The 17574-nt window shown below is 41.1% G+C and overlaps 1 protein-coding gene across 2 annotated transcripts in view; it reads right to left on the bottom strand.

The window, feature by feature from the left end:
- Positions 1–12872, bottom strand: part of LOC311054454 (carbohydrate sulfotransferase 11-like) — a 36554-nt gene extending 23682 nt beyond the window's left edge. Inside the window, exon 1 of one of the 2 annotated variants that reach the window (XM_084070434.1) lies at positions 12168–12872. In XM_084070434.1, coding sequence (XP_083926560.1) covers positions 12168–12273 — 106 coding nt within the window. In that variant the 5' untranslated portion in view covers positions 12274–12872. The remainder of the gene's footprint in view (positions 1–12167) is intronic. The other variant, XM_084070433.1, reaches the window with a different exon arrangement.
- Positions 12873–17574: the final 4702 nt, after the last annotated feature.

The following is a 17574-nucleotide window of genomic DNA, read 5'->3' as shown; positions in this document are numbered from 1 at the left end:
CGGTTTGAAAACCAGGAAGGTTTTCCTTTTAACATACAGTAAATCAAGCCTCATTTATGATCCTGTGCACGACAGCGTCGCACAACAAAAATAGCCGAACTACAAGCCCTCAATGTGCGACAAAGCCTTAATCCTTAATCTGGAAGGCCCAAACAAATTAGCCTATTGTACACGTACACGTACACACACACACACACACACACACACACACACACACACACACACACACACACACACACACACACACACACACACACACACACACACACACACACACACACACACACACACACACACACACACACACACACACACACACACACACACACACACACACACACACACACACACACAGTGAACAAAGTTCATGTCTAACGCGTGTTAATGTTCCCTGGTTCCTTTTCAGTACAATAAAGTACAGTACAGCTTCAGTAGGGCCAGGGCATGTTCTAGTGTGCTCCACGTTCAGAGCAGTGCAACTCATTAGCTTACATGAGCTGTAAGGAACTTAACTTACATGTCCTATTCTAAGATCACAATAGTATTGCTCTGGCCCTTTACTCTTATCTCATTTGATCAATTGTAATGTCGGTACTTTTGGAATCAAAATTCAAAACGTATACTAAACTTTAACCCATCAAGACGCATCTGTATCATTTTTTGATTTGAGCTAAAAAGCATTATTTTACACTTTGGCTATTCAAAAATAGCAGATCTACAAGCTCATAGCGCGGCACCAAGTGCCGCGCTATGAACTTGTAGATCTGCTATTTTTTTTAAATTATGAAAATGTGTGCAAATCTTTGAATATATATTGTTTTAAAGCGAACATTTTTAACTCAAATCTTTGCTTCTGGGGGTCCCTGGAAGAAAATATTTTGAGATGGGGGTCCGCGGCCAAATACATATCATTTTGGGGGTCCTTGACATGAAAAAGTTTGAGCACCACTGATATAGAAACATACGTTTTTCAGAATAATGTTGAGGTTTAGAAGACATACACATTTGTAGAATCGGCTTCAGGTCTTAAAGGGTTAAAAAAAATAAAAAAAAGCTATCAGGTAAGTAGTGCACTGGGAAAAGGAAAAGAGTACTAGACACCAGGTATATTACAGTAATCTTGGCCCTTCAGACTGTCAAAACATCTAAGATCAAGATTGAATGGCAGCCTCAAATCACATGCAAATTAAAAAAAAAGGTTTTGAGAACCACTGGTCAAAGTACACGTGATTGTACAGACAGTAAGGCTTTACCTAGCAAGAAATGATTCCACATTCCACAATGTACACATGATTACAGTCCTCTGTTACAAATGGTCCGTGCTGTCAGAGGCGACAGCCAGAAGGCAACTGGCTTAAAAATGTGCATGTGACGGCGTGTTTGGAATAACAATAAACTACCTTTTGATGCTCCCCCCAAGTGCACACGCACACACACACACACACACACACACACAGAGTAGCCTGTGGGTTTAGCGAGGCAGAACAAATAGCCAGCAGGTGTAGCATGTGGAGTGTGCTTCGCCATGGGCAACGTGTGAGGAGCTTGTTGATTTCACAAGACACACAGTGATGCCTGTCTGCTTCATAAGATGCTACGTGGCTCTGTGTGTGTGTGTGTGTGTGTGTGTGTGTGTGTGTGTGTGTGTGTGTGTGTGTGTGTGTGTGTGTGTGTGTGTGAGTGAGTGTGCACTCACATGCGCACCTGTTTGTGTACAAAAAGATTTATATGCATAGATTAGGCAAAGATTACAGAGTGTATGAGTCGGTGTATGAGTGTATTTTGGTATAAACACAAAGTATGGGTATGTGTGTGTGTGTGTGTGTGTGTGTGTGTGTGTGTGTGTGTGTGTGTGTGTGTGTGTGTGTGTGTGTGTGTGTGTGTGTGTGTGTGTGTGTGTGTGTGTGTGCACACAAGTGTTCATGTGAACACAAAGTAGTGTGTAGTATGACTTAAGAGACAGATATCACAAAGCAAGGTGTGTGGTCACAGATCAGAGTTTTCCTTGAAGTTACCTCTCTAGGGAGCTGTAATCTCAGGTGGTAATCTCCATCAGGGCAGTTTATTTTTGGGGGGATAATTTATTTAATTGTATTTTTTATATATCAATGAATCTATTGACACGTTTGTCAGACTTTTGATTAAACAAGCATTACAACCTAGGGATGAAATGATCAATTGATTATTGCATGAAACTATTAATATATTATTCAGTAAATAATAATCTAATAACCTACAACATAAACATATGCTATAAAGCAATTCCAGGCTTAGGCTTATTTATTCTCAATAGTAACCATCAGTGAGGGTTTAGATGCCTATGCAAGCTCGTGCCACGCTACGAGCTTGTAGATCTGCTATTTTTGTAAAATTGTGAAAATTTGTGCAAATCTTTGAATATATATATATTTTTTAAAGCGTTAGGATTTAGAAAACATTTTTTTAATCGGACTCAGGTCTTAATGGGTTAAGATTTACAAAAGGATAAATTAACATTGTGTCTTTTTTTTTACTGTGTACAATCTATCGATGAAAACAGTGAATAAAGCATGCACATCCAAAGTTTACCACCAAAAGGGTGAGCCTTTGGCTCGAAACTTCACATTTGGTGGTAATAAAATACCTTTGGAGCATGGATCCAGTGTGCGGACTTTACTTTTTCCTACAGTCTATCGATGCCCATCCTCTCTGAAGACAAATGAGGGCTCCTCGGTCTTTCAGAGGTGTGTGTCAAGTTGAAATGGACAGGCGGTGTTTTGTGTAAACGGCGGAGCTGTCACTTCACTTCTATCACATGAGTGTGGATTTGACCTGGCTTGTACGACAGCCGCTGGGCGCCTCACGGCTTGACAAGTACATCGCCCTCCTCCCACGTGCTGAGCTAGCACCCTGGCCTGCACACAGGGTGCATGCATGGACACGCATACACGCACGCACGCACACACACACACTTTCATTCACACTGCAGTACTGCAACGACAGTGCAAAGTCTGGGTAATACAGACGGAAAGCAAGAGAGGGGAAAGAGTGTGAGAAAGAAATCGAAGAGAACTACAAAAGAGACATGTCATAGCGCCACCATGAGGCCGATTTGGGGTAGAGGTTCTTCCTTGGCCTACTTGGAGTGTGCGTGCAAAATGTCATGCCGATCGAGCCAGCGGTTTCCGAGATTAGCTGTTCACAGACACACACGGATAGACAGGGGTGAAAACATAATCTCTAGCCATTGGTCCCACGGACTGGCGGAGAATTAAAAAAAATATATATACATATATTGAGAGAGAGAGAGAGAGAGAGAGAGAGAGAGAAAGAGTGAGCGAAGGTTAGGCAAGATATTGATGGAGGGAGACTCACTAACATTAGTATGTCAATTCTGTAAAGTGCCCATTTTCACAGAGTAAAATTAACACTCCAAATTTGACTGTGCAAATGTGTGCAAGAGAGAGGGTAATGCTAAGTCATGATTGAAAAGCTTAACATGTACCAAGTGGTTCTGTGGCCAGTGTAATTGGGCTGAACCAAGTCAGAATGGCAGAGGGGGGTTGTGATATACATTTGTAGTTGCTAAGGATAGTGTGGTTGTGTAATGTTGCAGTAGTGTGAATAAATGATATTTAATTGTTGTTCATTGAAGTTTTAAGATAATTGATGTGGGTTATGTATTTATTGTATGGCTATTTATTAATATATGCTAGATAGAAAACACCCCTTGACATGGTGCAGTCCAAGCTCATTTGCTCAGCTGGCTATAAAAGGCTGCCGGTTGACATCAGTGGAGAGACAAACACCATGCCACGGGTTCTGTACAGATTATCCATACATGTCATTGGTGATGAATAAATACACCTTCGGGTTAAACCCTACTTGAGGCCTCTGTACTACTTCCAGCCGCAAGTCGGGCAATCTCACACTCACAGAACAGACTTTCTGGTTTTCTGGTAACTGTGATAAAACCTCATTCAAGTAACTTTCCAACAATGCATAAGTTCATAAGGGTGTTGGCTAACGCTGCTTTCCCTAATTACTATTATGATACAATACTGGGAGGGACTCGCATTTTCAGGAGTGCCAAATCTACTCGTGCACACTTCAAAATGCTGACTCTTATGGGTCCATTTTTACACTCCCAAGAGTTAAATTAACACTCTGGATTTTGCAGTGCAGGAACCCAAGACAATGATTCCCCGAAACAATAATACACACTTGGCTTTTAGTCCTGTGCAAAACACCCATCGTAATTGTTGGAATGTGATTGTGCAATGACGGCTGTGCGGTGCATGTGTGGGTGGGTGATGTGTGTTTATATGAGCATGTACACACGTGCATACATTTTCAACCAGGGCTGAAATAAACAAACAATTATCTAAACTGAAAGTGAAAACAAAAAAGTCAAAAACAAAAATGTTAACTCTGATAACCTTGGTTATTTACACAACGTGAAGGCAACTAGGCTCAGGCCAGTGATGGCTTAAAGCAACAGCTTGTCAAAGTGTGAGGAGAAGAACACAGAGTGACAGAGGTATGTCTGTGTATGTACAGAGGTATCCTGCAGTGGACATCCATAAGGATTCCATGAGGTGCTTTTCATGTTCTGCCTGACACTCGCCTCAAGACACGATTTATATCTGTGGTGGTAAAGAGAGGTTTAAACAGTGGGTGCTGAAAGTAGAGCAGTTTTGTTTGTGATGTCTCCCCACATTATACTGTATGACCTCACATCAGAACAATGGGATATATGTATAAAATCGGCCAAATGTCCCCTTTAAGACAGGACTACTGGGCTACTAAAATAGTACATGGGGACATCTGGAAAAACTGGCCCAGGACTAGGATGCCTGGAGAGCACTTGTTCGTGGCCTATGCACAAAGTTGGCTATAGGCGTGCGTAAGTAAGTAAGTAAGAACTCGTGAATTCCACCTATCTACGCTTCTCGGTGGATGAAAACGTTACATTTGCTGGGTTATTTCATTCACCTACAAGGGAAGAGAGGTCTTTGCAATTTGCAGACACCTTAAGAACAGTAAAGCTTAGATGGAGACTGTGGCGAACGGAAGAAGCCAGCTGTTGGGAATGGGACTCGATCCAGTGAGCGTGTGTTGTGTGTGCGGTTTCCACAAGACGCATCAACCTATACAGTGCTGGCAATGTTCCCTGGCCTGACTGCTTCCAACTTCTAGCCGTTCCCTAGCCTGATCTGTTTCTAACTTACAGTACTGCACTCATTCTACACAGCATGCCTCTCTCTCCACGCAGCAGAGTTCCTCTTCAAAGCACAGTTCTCCTTTTTGGATGGTAGTCTTTCATGTAAAAACTGAGGGTGTTATGAGAAATGAGCAGAGAGTGCAGACTATGTTTCAATTGCAATTCAGGCACTTAGCAGACACTCTTATCAAGAGCAACTTAGAACTTACAAGTGTGAGGTCAGAGTAAGCCGAGAAAGCATGAACCCTAGTCAACAAACATCAGGGTAAATCACTCAAGGAGAGTGCAAAAATGCAGCGCCTCAAGGAAACTAGGATACCAGGTAAACATCAAACCTAGCATCTGTCCAAACAAATGCTATCAAAATAACATTTGTGGTAAAGAAAACGGATTATAATTTGTTTGAATATATATAAATATATAAAATAAAACATCGTAATAACCAAAAACACGTGAACAAGTAACCAACATATATCTGCATAGTAGGGATGGGTATTGGCAAGAACATCACGATACGATACGTATCACGATACTTGGGTCACGATACGATTATATCACGATATATAGCGATATGCGATATATTGCGATATCACGATATATTGCGATACGATAAATATTGAAATATATATTGTGATAAGATATATACATATATCACAACTACATATTGTATATATATACACACTACATATTGAGTAGCTGCAGATCAGTGATAGGTTCTTTGAATGTTTTTTCATAAAGCCTGTATCTGCAACAAAAAAAAACACGATATGACGGCCTGGAGTATCGATACAGTATCGCGAAATAAGATATCGCGATATATCGCGAAATCGATAATATTGCCCATCCCTACTGCATAGTAGCCATGTTTACATTTTATTCCAACTCCATCAGAAGAAACTGGCCCATTTCCAAAAGTAGTTTCAGCCTATTTTTAATGGCTTCCATAAACCTTTTATAGCCTGTTCAACAGGTGACAGTATTGTGTAAACTCCCCTTCCAAATAACGGCTTCTAGATACTCTTTTGGCACATCCTGGGCTCGCCTTCTTCCGTTCAATAATTGCAGGAGTAGCAGAGTATAGTAAAAGTTGTTTCAGCAGAAACATCTTCATGAGTCACCTGCTAGTCTGCTCAATTGCCCCATAGTATTGCTAAGGAATTCAATGTTGTATGTACAGTATGAATCCAAACCACCACCTGTGTTTACTCTGAGAGTGTACAGATGTGACCAAATGGACCGTTTTAGCATCCGCCTCATCTGCAGTCTTTCCATTTGTGTATATTATAATCCATTGCACTCATAAATAAAGCATCATATGGTGCTATAGGGGGCCCGGTTCAATCAGAGTACAGTGGGAACAGATGAAGAGCTGGGTAACGAGCTGATACAACAAAAGGAAAAGTGGCATAAGATGGGCGTAAGTAAGTACTAAGTAGCCTACTGAGCGCTGACGGTATCTGTGCCGCTCCACCTCAGCAATCTCCCAGGGTTCTAGTGTCTTGTAAAGGGGAAAGACGGCCTCGTTACTCAGCTAATACCAACATCTATATACAGTGTATATGTGTATGTGTCCTTGCATGCTTTCCTATTCCTTTATTTTATCTTATTGCATTAGATTCCAGTATTATTCTTATTATGAGATCTTGTTGTATATTGAATTGCTGTTGATTCACAGTCTTACAGGACTCGCCACACCAACGTTGTGCTTGTAGTGAGTGACAAACACTCTTGACTTTCTTGAAGCCACTCTGACCTACTTACTTACTTCGCTTTTTGCTGAGTGGGGAACACACCTTTTCCACCTTGACATCTAATTTTAAAACCCCAGACACAGCGAGATAGAGGAATTTTCAGTGGAACTGATGCCACCGCCTCCATAGCACCGTTTATAGATGCACAGGTCTGAGATGGCTTTGCTGAAGGTGTTGTCAAACCTAATTCAAGCCACACACATTGACAGCTGCTTTCAGTGGACGACTGGACGTGTGTGTTCTTAGGGGACAGCCATGGCAATTGGAGGTTGCAGAGCTATGAGGACAGACTTTCCTTGCAGTGGCTGTGACTGTGAGCATGGTCATACTTTGGCAGCGTACCGCTTCTCTGATAAAAGGCCTCCAGTGATTAGGCATGTTCACATAGCCACATGGGTTGACTGAGACTAGAATTAAGCAACATTACACGACAGGGTGTGTGCACAGACCAAAGCCCAACATCAGAAAAGAACCGAAGAAAATAGAAGAGGAAAAAAAACAAAAAACAGAACCAAACGTTGGATTTGTGGTCTTCAGACCCGGTTTGTGATACACAGTTATTAGGGAACACCCTGTGCTTATTTGATGGCCTGTGTATGTGTCCTGCACCATGTCTTTCAAGAGGCCTACAGTATATGGTTAACGGTGTGCCTGTGAAGCACACAAGACAAGCCTCGACAGGACAAGCAGACATACGCCTACATTGTAAAAACATGTTAATTTAAAGGACCATACCGGCATTTTTGACTTTTCAAAATATCTTTTTACATTATTGACATATCGGCCTATTCATGATCGTTATTGAAGACTGAAAAAATGAAGAATAATAATCACATGAAACTTACAACGCTTCATCTAAATGCCATTCTGTTCTCACTCAGATGTTGTCATTTAGGCCATAATCCAAAATTGAGTTCCATATGCATGGTATTGGGTATGCATGGGACTAGGTGGGGTTTTGCCTTTGGCATAATGGACCAGAATAAAGTGGCACGTTTTGTGTGATTTCAAGGTGTTTAAGCAGTTGAACCCTATATACATAGTTGTCTGGGGTCCCCCAGTGCTCTATACTAGAACCCCTCCTGTTTCCCTCTAATATTGTCTCCAAAAATAGCGGTTCTACAAGCTCCCAACGCTTCGCAATGGCTATTTTCACAGAAAGTTTGCCCACAGAAATAAGAGGACACATGTCAGAAGGTATGCTCCTTTAACTCTGGGAGTGTACAAAATAAATGTAACCAAAACACCACATTTGTACACTTTCTGCGAGTTATACTGTAAATGGGTAAAGTTACACTGAGGTAGCCTGGAAACCAGACGAATCTGCCAGTGCAAAAAAGAAAATAGCCCTCGGCAGATTTCGTCTGGCTCCGCTCGGTTTATGCTTGGATTTCCCTGCTGCCCCTGAAGTTGTGGGGCACCAATCAGGGCCCAGTATGCAAATATGAGGTGGCTTTATCACCAGAGGGATTTTTTAAATTCGCCCCTTGGAAATGCAGGTTCCACACAGAGATTCCAGACTAATATCTACGCAGTGATATTAGTCTGCCCATGCCAGGCTAACACTGAGGATTTTACTGTGAAGCTGGTACAAGCTTAAGAGTCAGGCACTGACTTGATTAAATATAATGACTTACAGTCATTTAAAAGGGCATGAAATAATGTGGGGCATTAACATGTGTAATATCCCTGCTATAATTGAAGGAATTCCCTGTAATTACTCTGACGACATCTCTCTGTTGAGGCCTGCATGATCATTACCATCTATGATCATGCTGAACTTATTATGACATTGATTTGAAATGGCACAGCAAATTGGTTCTGTGCTGTGGTTTCACATCCAATCTGGGTGTGTCCAGGAGCTTATTAAGTGTTTGTATAGAGGTCAGCAGTGTGGCGCCGGAAGTAGAAATTCCATGAATTTTCTGCATAGATAATCTTAACAGCTATAATGTTGTAACAATCCAATGTAGACTTGCCACGAGCGACGTGGCTGTAAAATGATAGATGCTCCTGTAGAAGCCACATGTCTGTATGCATGCAATCTATCTAGTTGTAAGAAAAACATCTTTCATTCACAATGTCATGGAGAAATACTATACCACAATCCTACATTATAGCAGCAACGTCTCCGTTTGGATTGATTGATTAAATACTTTATCAACAGTTTGCAAAAAGTACAGAGGTACAGTTATACAATAATGCTAAAAGGATAACACAAAAAGCATGCATAGTCAAGATGCCATTGGATGAGTGCTCCAGCTAGTGTCCTCAGTGCATTCCTACTGACAAACGAGGAGATCCTGTGTTCCTTGGTTGACTTTCTTGATTACTTTTGTTGCCATTTTTTCACTGGAAAGATTGTTCTCTTCTTTCCTTGTGAATTGTGATAACATTGTCACCCACTCTGACCGAGCCATGTGCAGATTTTACCAAGCTCAGAGCTAAGGGCTTTTTCAACCTGCAAGTCGTCCTTGTCCGAGACCAGGAGATCCGAGTCAGATAACATATTGTTAATTGTGTTATAACAGAACACAATTAACAATATGAACACTAACGCTTAAGAAGAAGCAAGCTAAACAACTGTTTGGTTGGAAGCATTTGAACGGTACTATGCACAATGGTTTGAGTAGTTCCTTCGCTCTTAAAATATGTACATTTTATGTACATGTGTCTTGTACCTTGTATTCAAATTATGGTCACATCTGGTTGGTTTGATTCCAGGCGAGGCTTAAAAGTCTTTATATGAGGATTTTCTGAAATGTCTATGGGGTAATTAATGGGTAATTCTCTTCTGGCGACAGAGCGCCATTCTACAAGTGGGCGGGAACTGTGGAGCACTATAATGTAAGGAATTACATATGATTTAACAGGCGTTTCTCAGACCTTCAAGCTGACAGAGAAGATACAGTAGTCTGTGTCCTTCCGCACACACACATGCATGCACGCCCGCACACACACACACAAGCACACACACCTCTAATTGTGCCCTTCTAAATGTTAGCCTGCATGATGCGTCTTGGGTGTGTCCTGACTGAGCTCAGCTGTTTCATAATTTGTTTATGGTTCGATTTAATAGACGACCGACATTCAAACCATTCATTCAACGTCATTTAACTGTGGTGTGAAATACACTGATCACTAGAGCCAGGGGTCATTTAGGAAAATGACCATACTGTACCTGTCTGAATACCAGTAGTAATAAGTGATGCTAACTTGTTTTGAATATCAGTCATTTAACTGCACTTCCTCAAGTATAACTAACACACATCATAATATAAACCACTGAAATGGTGAGAATCATATTTATCTGTTTATTTATTTGGTTAACTTCATAATCGATTCATTCAAAATGTTATTGTAACAGAGACGCATGGATGTACAGCATTTGTGCCCCTTAACTCAGAACTGACCATTAGAAATCTCCACACACACACATACACACACACACACACACACACACACACACACACACACACACACACACACACACACACACACACACACACACACACACACACACACACACACACACACTCTCTCTCAGCCCTCCTCTTCTCCAGTACAGTCCCTCTTGGGGAGGATCAAACCAACCTGAGTCGTGAGTCACAACAGACAGACTCAAGAGAGGAAAGAGTATTGAATCCACTAGTCTGATTACTGATATGCCCTGTGTTATACTTTGTCGTACAAAGGGTGTCGTGTAAAATTAGCTGCAATTACTGATCTACAAGCTCACAATTGCGAGATTGTAGATCTGCTACTTTCAGTATTACTTTGTATCTCAAAGGTATCATAGTTTCTCAGTTCTGAGAAATGCTACGTCATTATTTTTTAGATACTACGTCATTATTTTTTAGATACTACTCATTATTTTGAGATACTAAGTCATTATAGGTTTCTCATTATTATAACTTACGCACAGGCTGGGCTGGGCGATATCATGTACAAAATAAAATATCACAATATTTACCAAATATTATTGTGAAGATATTGTGGGGATGACAGTTGGTGCTTTCACAAAATATATGTCTACAGTAAGAGATGACATGTTCACTAGCTGCTAATCATAAGTAATAATGCATAACAACTAAGAGCATAAAAAGGCAAATATTAGAACAGTTCGGTTACATCACTTAACTGTAATACAGTCTTTAAAAGAAGGAAAAGACTATACTTATATGTAATCTCACAATATTACAATATACAGCCCCTATACATACAAGATGTATGTTTCTTTTCGTCGCATTAGCAGGAGCTTTGGTACCGTAACATCCTCTGATAATTCTTACCAATTTAACTCGGATACTGTACACATAACCAAATGGACGCTTAGTTACGGGTCTTACAGGTCCATTAAATCCATTTAGTTACATTTGTACACTCACAGAGTGTAAATGAACTGAACACTTTGACAGAATAGAGAAGAGAAGACGGGAGAAAGTTTGGTCTGAAAAGGCAGGGAGAGGAATGCGATGGGGGGGTTCCTGCTGAAAACGGAGGGGGGGCTTTCAAAACATTCCACTGTTCACAGTGAGCTTATTCATACGGGGCCACTTCATTGTGTGTGTGTGTGTGTGTGTGTGTGTGTGTGTGTGTGTGTGTGTGTGTGTGTGTGTGTGTGTGTGTGTGTGTGTGTGTGTGTGTGTGTGTGTGTGTGTGTGTGTGTGTGTGTGTGTGTGTGTGTGTGTGTGTGTGTGTTAGTTATAATAATGATTGTGATAGTGTCTTTCTCACCAGTGTTGCCATGTCCGCTTATTATAAGTAACTTTTGGCTTGTTAATTTCTGTAAAGTTACTGGTAGTTGTGCGGGTTGCAGTTTTTTGGGCTTGTTTCTAAAGTGTAGTTGCTTATTTGGGCTTGTTTCCAAGTGCTGTTTAAACCAGTGGTTCGTAAACATTTTCATGTCAAAGACCCCCAAATTAATATATATTTGTAGACACACCAGTCTGAAGATCTTTTGTGCCAGTCTGCCAGAGACCCCCATACAAGATTTTGTGGATTTGAAAATAATCCTACCTTTTTCTCCAAGATTTTTCTTTGAATATAGCAGATCTACAAGCTCACACAATAGCGCTTGTAGGTCGGCTATTTTCAAATAGCCAATGTATAGAGTTAGTTAGAGTGCTCATGTGGCTTCTTTTCCCTAGAACTCGTTGCTCATTTCTCTCGCAAAACCTGGCAACGCCGGATAAGTGTCTCTCGTGTCTTACCTGTCCTGGTGATGCTCTGGAAGTACAGGACGAGGATGAAGAGCGAGCCGAGGCACATGGCCAGGAACAAGCGTCCTCCTCCCCGGGGCATCATCATCATCCTCATCCTGAACGGCCCGCCGCCGGACCGACCCGACCCTATCCAATCTGCCCGGCCGGCCTCCTGCCTCCTCCCTCCCGCTACCCGGGGCTCCTCCGCTCCGCAGGCTCATGCAGCGGTCCTCCTCCTCCTCCTCCTTTACCTCCCCGGCGTCGGATGCTCTGCAGCCACGTTCAGCCCCGGGGAAATGACAGTAATAACACGGGGCGGGACGGAGGATGAAGAGAATATTGATCGAACATGGATCGATTTCTTCAGAATCTTGGCCGTCTCGAAATCGAGCCAGTCGCTCCTTCTTCTTCTCCGCGGATCGGAGCGAGCCCGTGATTGAAGCAGTGAGACGGAGACCCCCCTCTCTCAAGAAAGACCCCAGTCTTTTGTTGGTTGATCTGAGGACTTTTGATTCTGCAGGGGGATGATTAAAAACAGAAAAACAGCGTACAATCCGTCCCCCCCGGCGGAACGAAGTTCAACGTGTCCCTTCTTCGTTCCTTCCTCTGAGTCTCCAGTCTCTCCACCGAGGGGCTTGTTGTAGTTTTGTGTCAGAGGGTTGAAAACTTCTGCTCAGCGTTGCCAGAGTTTGCGAGAGAAATAAGCAACCAGGTCCATGAAAGCAAGCCCAAAAGAAGCAACATCCCTTGCTAATTGAAAAAAAGCCGATCTACAAGCTCACAATGCGTTGCGATGCGATTGAACAACAAACAAGCCCCCCAAAAACGCAACCCGCAACTAGCAATATTTACAAGCAACTTTACAAAAAAAACAAGCCCAAAGTCGCTTATAGTAAGCGGACATGGCAACGGTGCTTCTGCTGCTGCTTCCCCCTGACAACATGGACAGAACGGAGGGGGCCGTGACGTGACTGACGTAACGCCCAGGGGCGGATTTTAGGGGTTTTCAGACTCGTTTCCATGGCGCTGTGGTGCCAACTAGTGACCCCCCCATACTGTAATGTACTGTATGTAGATCAGTGGTGGAAACTGTACTTAAGTACATTTTTTTAGGTATTTTTTTTTACTTTACTTGAGTATTTCCAGTTTTCAGTAGGCTACTTTTTCTTCTACTCCGCTACATCTTAGGCAAATATTGAACTTTCACTCCACTACAATTATTTGAAAACTTTAGCTACTAGTTACTTTTAGAGTTTCATTATTATTACAAAACATACATTAACCACTTCCCTTTGAAAATAGCCTATCTACAAGCTCACAATGCACCTTCATGTGACACATCGTGAGCTTGTACTGTAGATCTGCTATTTTCAAAAGATTCGTACACATCTTATCCATTAAGAAACCACACAGTATGGCGAACCATAGAATCAAATTGTACTAGGTGATATCAATCTCTTTCCCCCCCTTTTTTTCTGTCTTGGTGCCTGCTATATTCCTTCTGAATTATGCTTTGTTTCACTATAACAATGTTTGAAACTGATATTTATTTTGTTATGAAACTTGTACATTTTGAACTTTTGTAACTCTTTAAACAGTGTATGTAAAAGCTGTCTCTTGCTTAGATTTGTCCTAGTTTTGTTAAAACCAATGTTTGCTTTATTCTATCAATTTATCTGATGAAATTAGTTTAGTTAAACCAATGTGTTACTACATTTTATTTTATCTTATAACCAAAGATGTTTCAAAAAGGGTAGGCATTATACCTTTTCGGTGCTACTTGTATAAGTGGACTCTAATGTATGTTTGTATTTTTTTTTTTTTTTTTTAAATGGACCGAAATAAAGATTTACTACTACTATTTAAAAACTGGGACATTCTGCATAATGAGTAGGCTACTTTCTACTTTTGGTACTTTAAATACATTTTGATGCCAATACTTTTGGCATCTAATTCCGGACTTTTAATTGTAACAGAGTAGAGTGTTTCTACATTGCAGTATTCTTTCCACCACTGCTGTAGATTAGACTTGGTTGTCCCAGAGGCATATTTGTTTTCTCAGCCCGAACATAACACATGAAGAAAAACAGTAGCACACCACACCAATTATCTCCAATAAACACACAAACGTATGTCAGAGAGGCAGTTTATGATCAAGAGCAGAGTGAAAGAAACCTATGTGGACAAAACTCCTGCTAGGAATCTATCATCATCAGGCTTATGGTTAATTATGTTTCATAAACTGGCAAACATTACAGAAATCCAATGTACAAATGTGATGTGAAGACAATGACACATTTAAGTTGCAAGTGGCATTGATTTGAGGATTCTCAGGTGCCCTATGTATTTTACCCCATAGCAAACATTACTTTTAATTACATGTAATGTTTGCTGTAGTCAAATAATATTGTAAAATTAAATTCAGCCAATAGAGTGCCCCAGATGCTGCCAGATTTGATCTGCAAGGTAAAATACATGTCCCTTCCAGCTCAGCCTCAAAATACTTGAGCAGTGCTCCTCTCCACGACCCCCCCTTCCTGAAATTCTTATATCTCCGTCCAGATGGCAGTATTGGGAAGTGATGATTGAGGGGGTGATCAGTGTCGTTTGCTATGTGAGTGCTACTACTAGGCATGTCACATGTGATGGCTCTGTAGTAGTAGGCCACTTCATATCTCAGAGTTTGCGTGTGGGAAGGACAGTGATTTTGGAGTATGTGTGATGTATGGTAATGTTAGACACTATCTTTTTTGTGGTCTCACTTTGTATTATTATTATTATCATTTTTAAATGATTATTTTTACTTTTTTTGGGGGGCATGATATTTTTGTTGTTGTTTTGATTGATTGATTGAATACTTAATTAGTCATAAATGTAAACAGCACGTGGTACAGCAAGACATTAAGACTAAAAGGATAACACAAAAAAGTCCTGCATGGGGGTCTCCATTGTGATCCTGTGTTGCTGTTATGGCTGCCAGTTCCCACCTTGCGTGGGAGTCCAGACTGCTCCAGCTTGTACTGAACAACTGCCAACTGCTATAGCTTGCATAATGTCTCCAGAGTATGGCTCAATGTACAGGTCATCGGGTTGTGTTGACTCCTCCAAAGAGGATGATACGATCTCCCACCATGCAACAGCACTTGGTCCTTTCCCCTTGGGCTTCACCTTCTTCCAGGAAAAGGCCTTTTGATTGAATTTCCATATCATTGACATTTGATTGCGGAAAGTTGTTCCCACCAAATATGAAAGCTCTCAATTGTAGGCAAAGGCTGAATGACCCCACATTTTACTGAAAATGTTTTCTTTGAGCAAAAAACAAAAACAATTGTAGGATTCTGTTGTTGAGCTATTCTAGACATTTAAAACAGAAAGATCCACCATGTTTTGGCCTATAACTCTTGAACCATAGGTTGTACAATCAAAATGTCTTTGCCCTGGATTCCAAACATCAAAAAAGTCACATATTGATGTGTTGTGAGCTTGTAACATTCCCAAAATAGGGATGTGAGGTTGAAAGTGGTTAAACAAAAGACTCCTTCCACTGGCGATTCAAGCAAAGAAATTCAGCTATCCTGGTCCGAAAGATTTACTGTTTTTGTGCAAGTGAGTTTGATTCATTTGTTTATTTCTGTAACTATACAAACCTGAGAGTATCATGTATACAAACTGCTTAGTCACTGTCATCAGAACACAACAACACTGTCATTAAGCCTACATTCAGACTGGACGACGCACAACACAAGTGCACAACACACGCAAGCTTTTGTTTCCTTTCTGTGTATCTATTTCTCTGCACTTTGCATGATTTGATTTGTAGCAAGGCTATGTTGTAGGAGGAATTGTATAGAGAGCTAACCTATTTCCGAGCCACGGCAAACAAATCATGACAGCTCTGGTGAAAGTCTGATCGAGAAAGTAAAGTGAAGCACTGCAACGTTTCTGTTGGTTAGACTTGTGCCTCCTCCTGTGCAGGAATATCTCCACCCAAAGTACAGAGAGTATTCACAGTGGCACATGCAAACGTGCACACACACACACACACACACACACAAGCACGCAAGCAGACAAGCATGCACACACAAATACAAGAACAGTCAGACGCAGACATGCACACGTGCACAATTAGAAACGCACATGCACACACATTATATATATATCTAATATATTCTGTATATCTGGCTTCTAAAGGATTCTCCTCCCCCATGTTCTGAACACATGTTACCGCTAAAGTCTCCTTTGAGAGTTCAATTACAGTGTCGGCACTTGTGCTTTTGCATGGAATGGAATGAAAAGTTGAAAGACAAGGTTTACAGAGAAAGAAAGAAAGAAAGAAAGAAAGAAAGAAAGAAAGAAAGAAAGAAAGAAAGAAAGAAAGGAAGGACGGAAAGGAAGAAGGAAGGAAGGGATCTGAGGTTAAATAGGGATTGCTATTGATAGTTTTTCTTCCTTGTCCTCGAAATTCAGGCACGAATGCATGTGCACGCACACGCACACGCACGCGCGCGCGCGCACGCACGCACGCGCACACACACACACACACACACACACACACACACACACACACACACACCACTGTTGCACTGGTCAGTTGTCTATCCAGTCAGTGGTGCTGATTTACTTTGCAATTTAACACTAGCTATGCACTCATTTGAAACAAAATAGCTGTAATCACACACGTATACGCTTTAAACGCCCGAGGGAAACTCAAGGGTGGTTATCACTGTTTAATCAGGGGGTAGTTGGCACAGCAGAGAGCGCTTGCAAACTTTGAAATGCTCCTATCATCACCTCATCAAATAACTTGCAACTTTCAAACCTGAACAAATGTTTTCAGACATTTTATCATGATGTAATGTTATGATATAAAACCACAAACCCCACAACATGAGATTAAATTAAACTTTATTCTTCCCAAAGGTGAAATAACAACTTAACAAGTCAACCTTATCTGTAACTGTTGGCAGGGCGAGAGCTACTGTTTTCACTGTGTGTGTGTGTGTGTGTGTGTGTGTGTGTGTGTGTGTGTGTGTGTGTGTGTGTGTGTGTGTGTGTGTGTGTGTGTGTGTGTGTGTGTGTCCAGGGGTCATCAACATGTCCGTGGCAAGACATCTGTCACATGAAAAAATATAGCCAATATTTTTTCTTCATTATAATGTAAAAACATATAAAAAATGTGTTGCATAACTTTTGTGACTCGTAAAGTAACATGCTCATTAATATGTTGCAAGAGATTTGCAGTATTGCACGGTACCTGAAGACAACAAGACAGCTAGAAGAAATTATTGCTAATAGCTGCCTCAATTCTGTGAAAATGTCTAAATGTGCTTTCAATCCTTTGTTGGAGAAAAAACTTTTTTTTCCTTTTTTTTAAGCCAACAGATTCATGGAGTGTATGTGGTGTGGTCATTGAAAT

The sequence above is a fragment of the Gymnoscopelus microlampas genome (assembly GCF_963454915.1).
Source record: "Gymnoscopelus microlampas genome assembly, chromosome: 10".
Lineage (NCBI taxonomy): Eukaryota > Metazoa > Chordata > Actinopteri > Myctophiformes > Myctophidae > Gymnoscopelus > Gymnoscopelus microlampas.
This window is presented reverse-complemented; position numbering and strand designations above follow the sequence as displayed.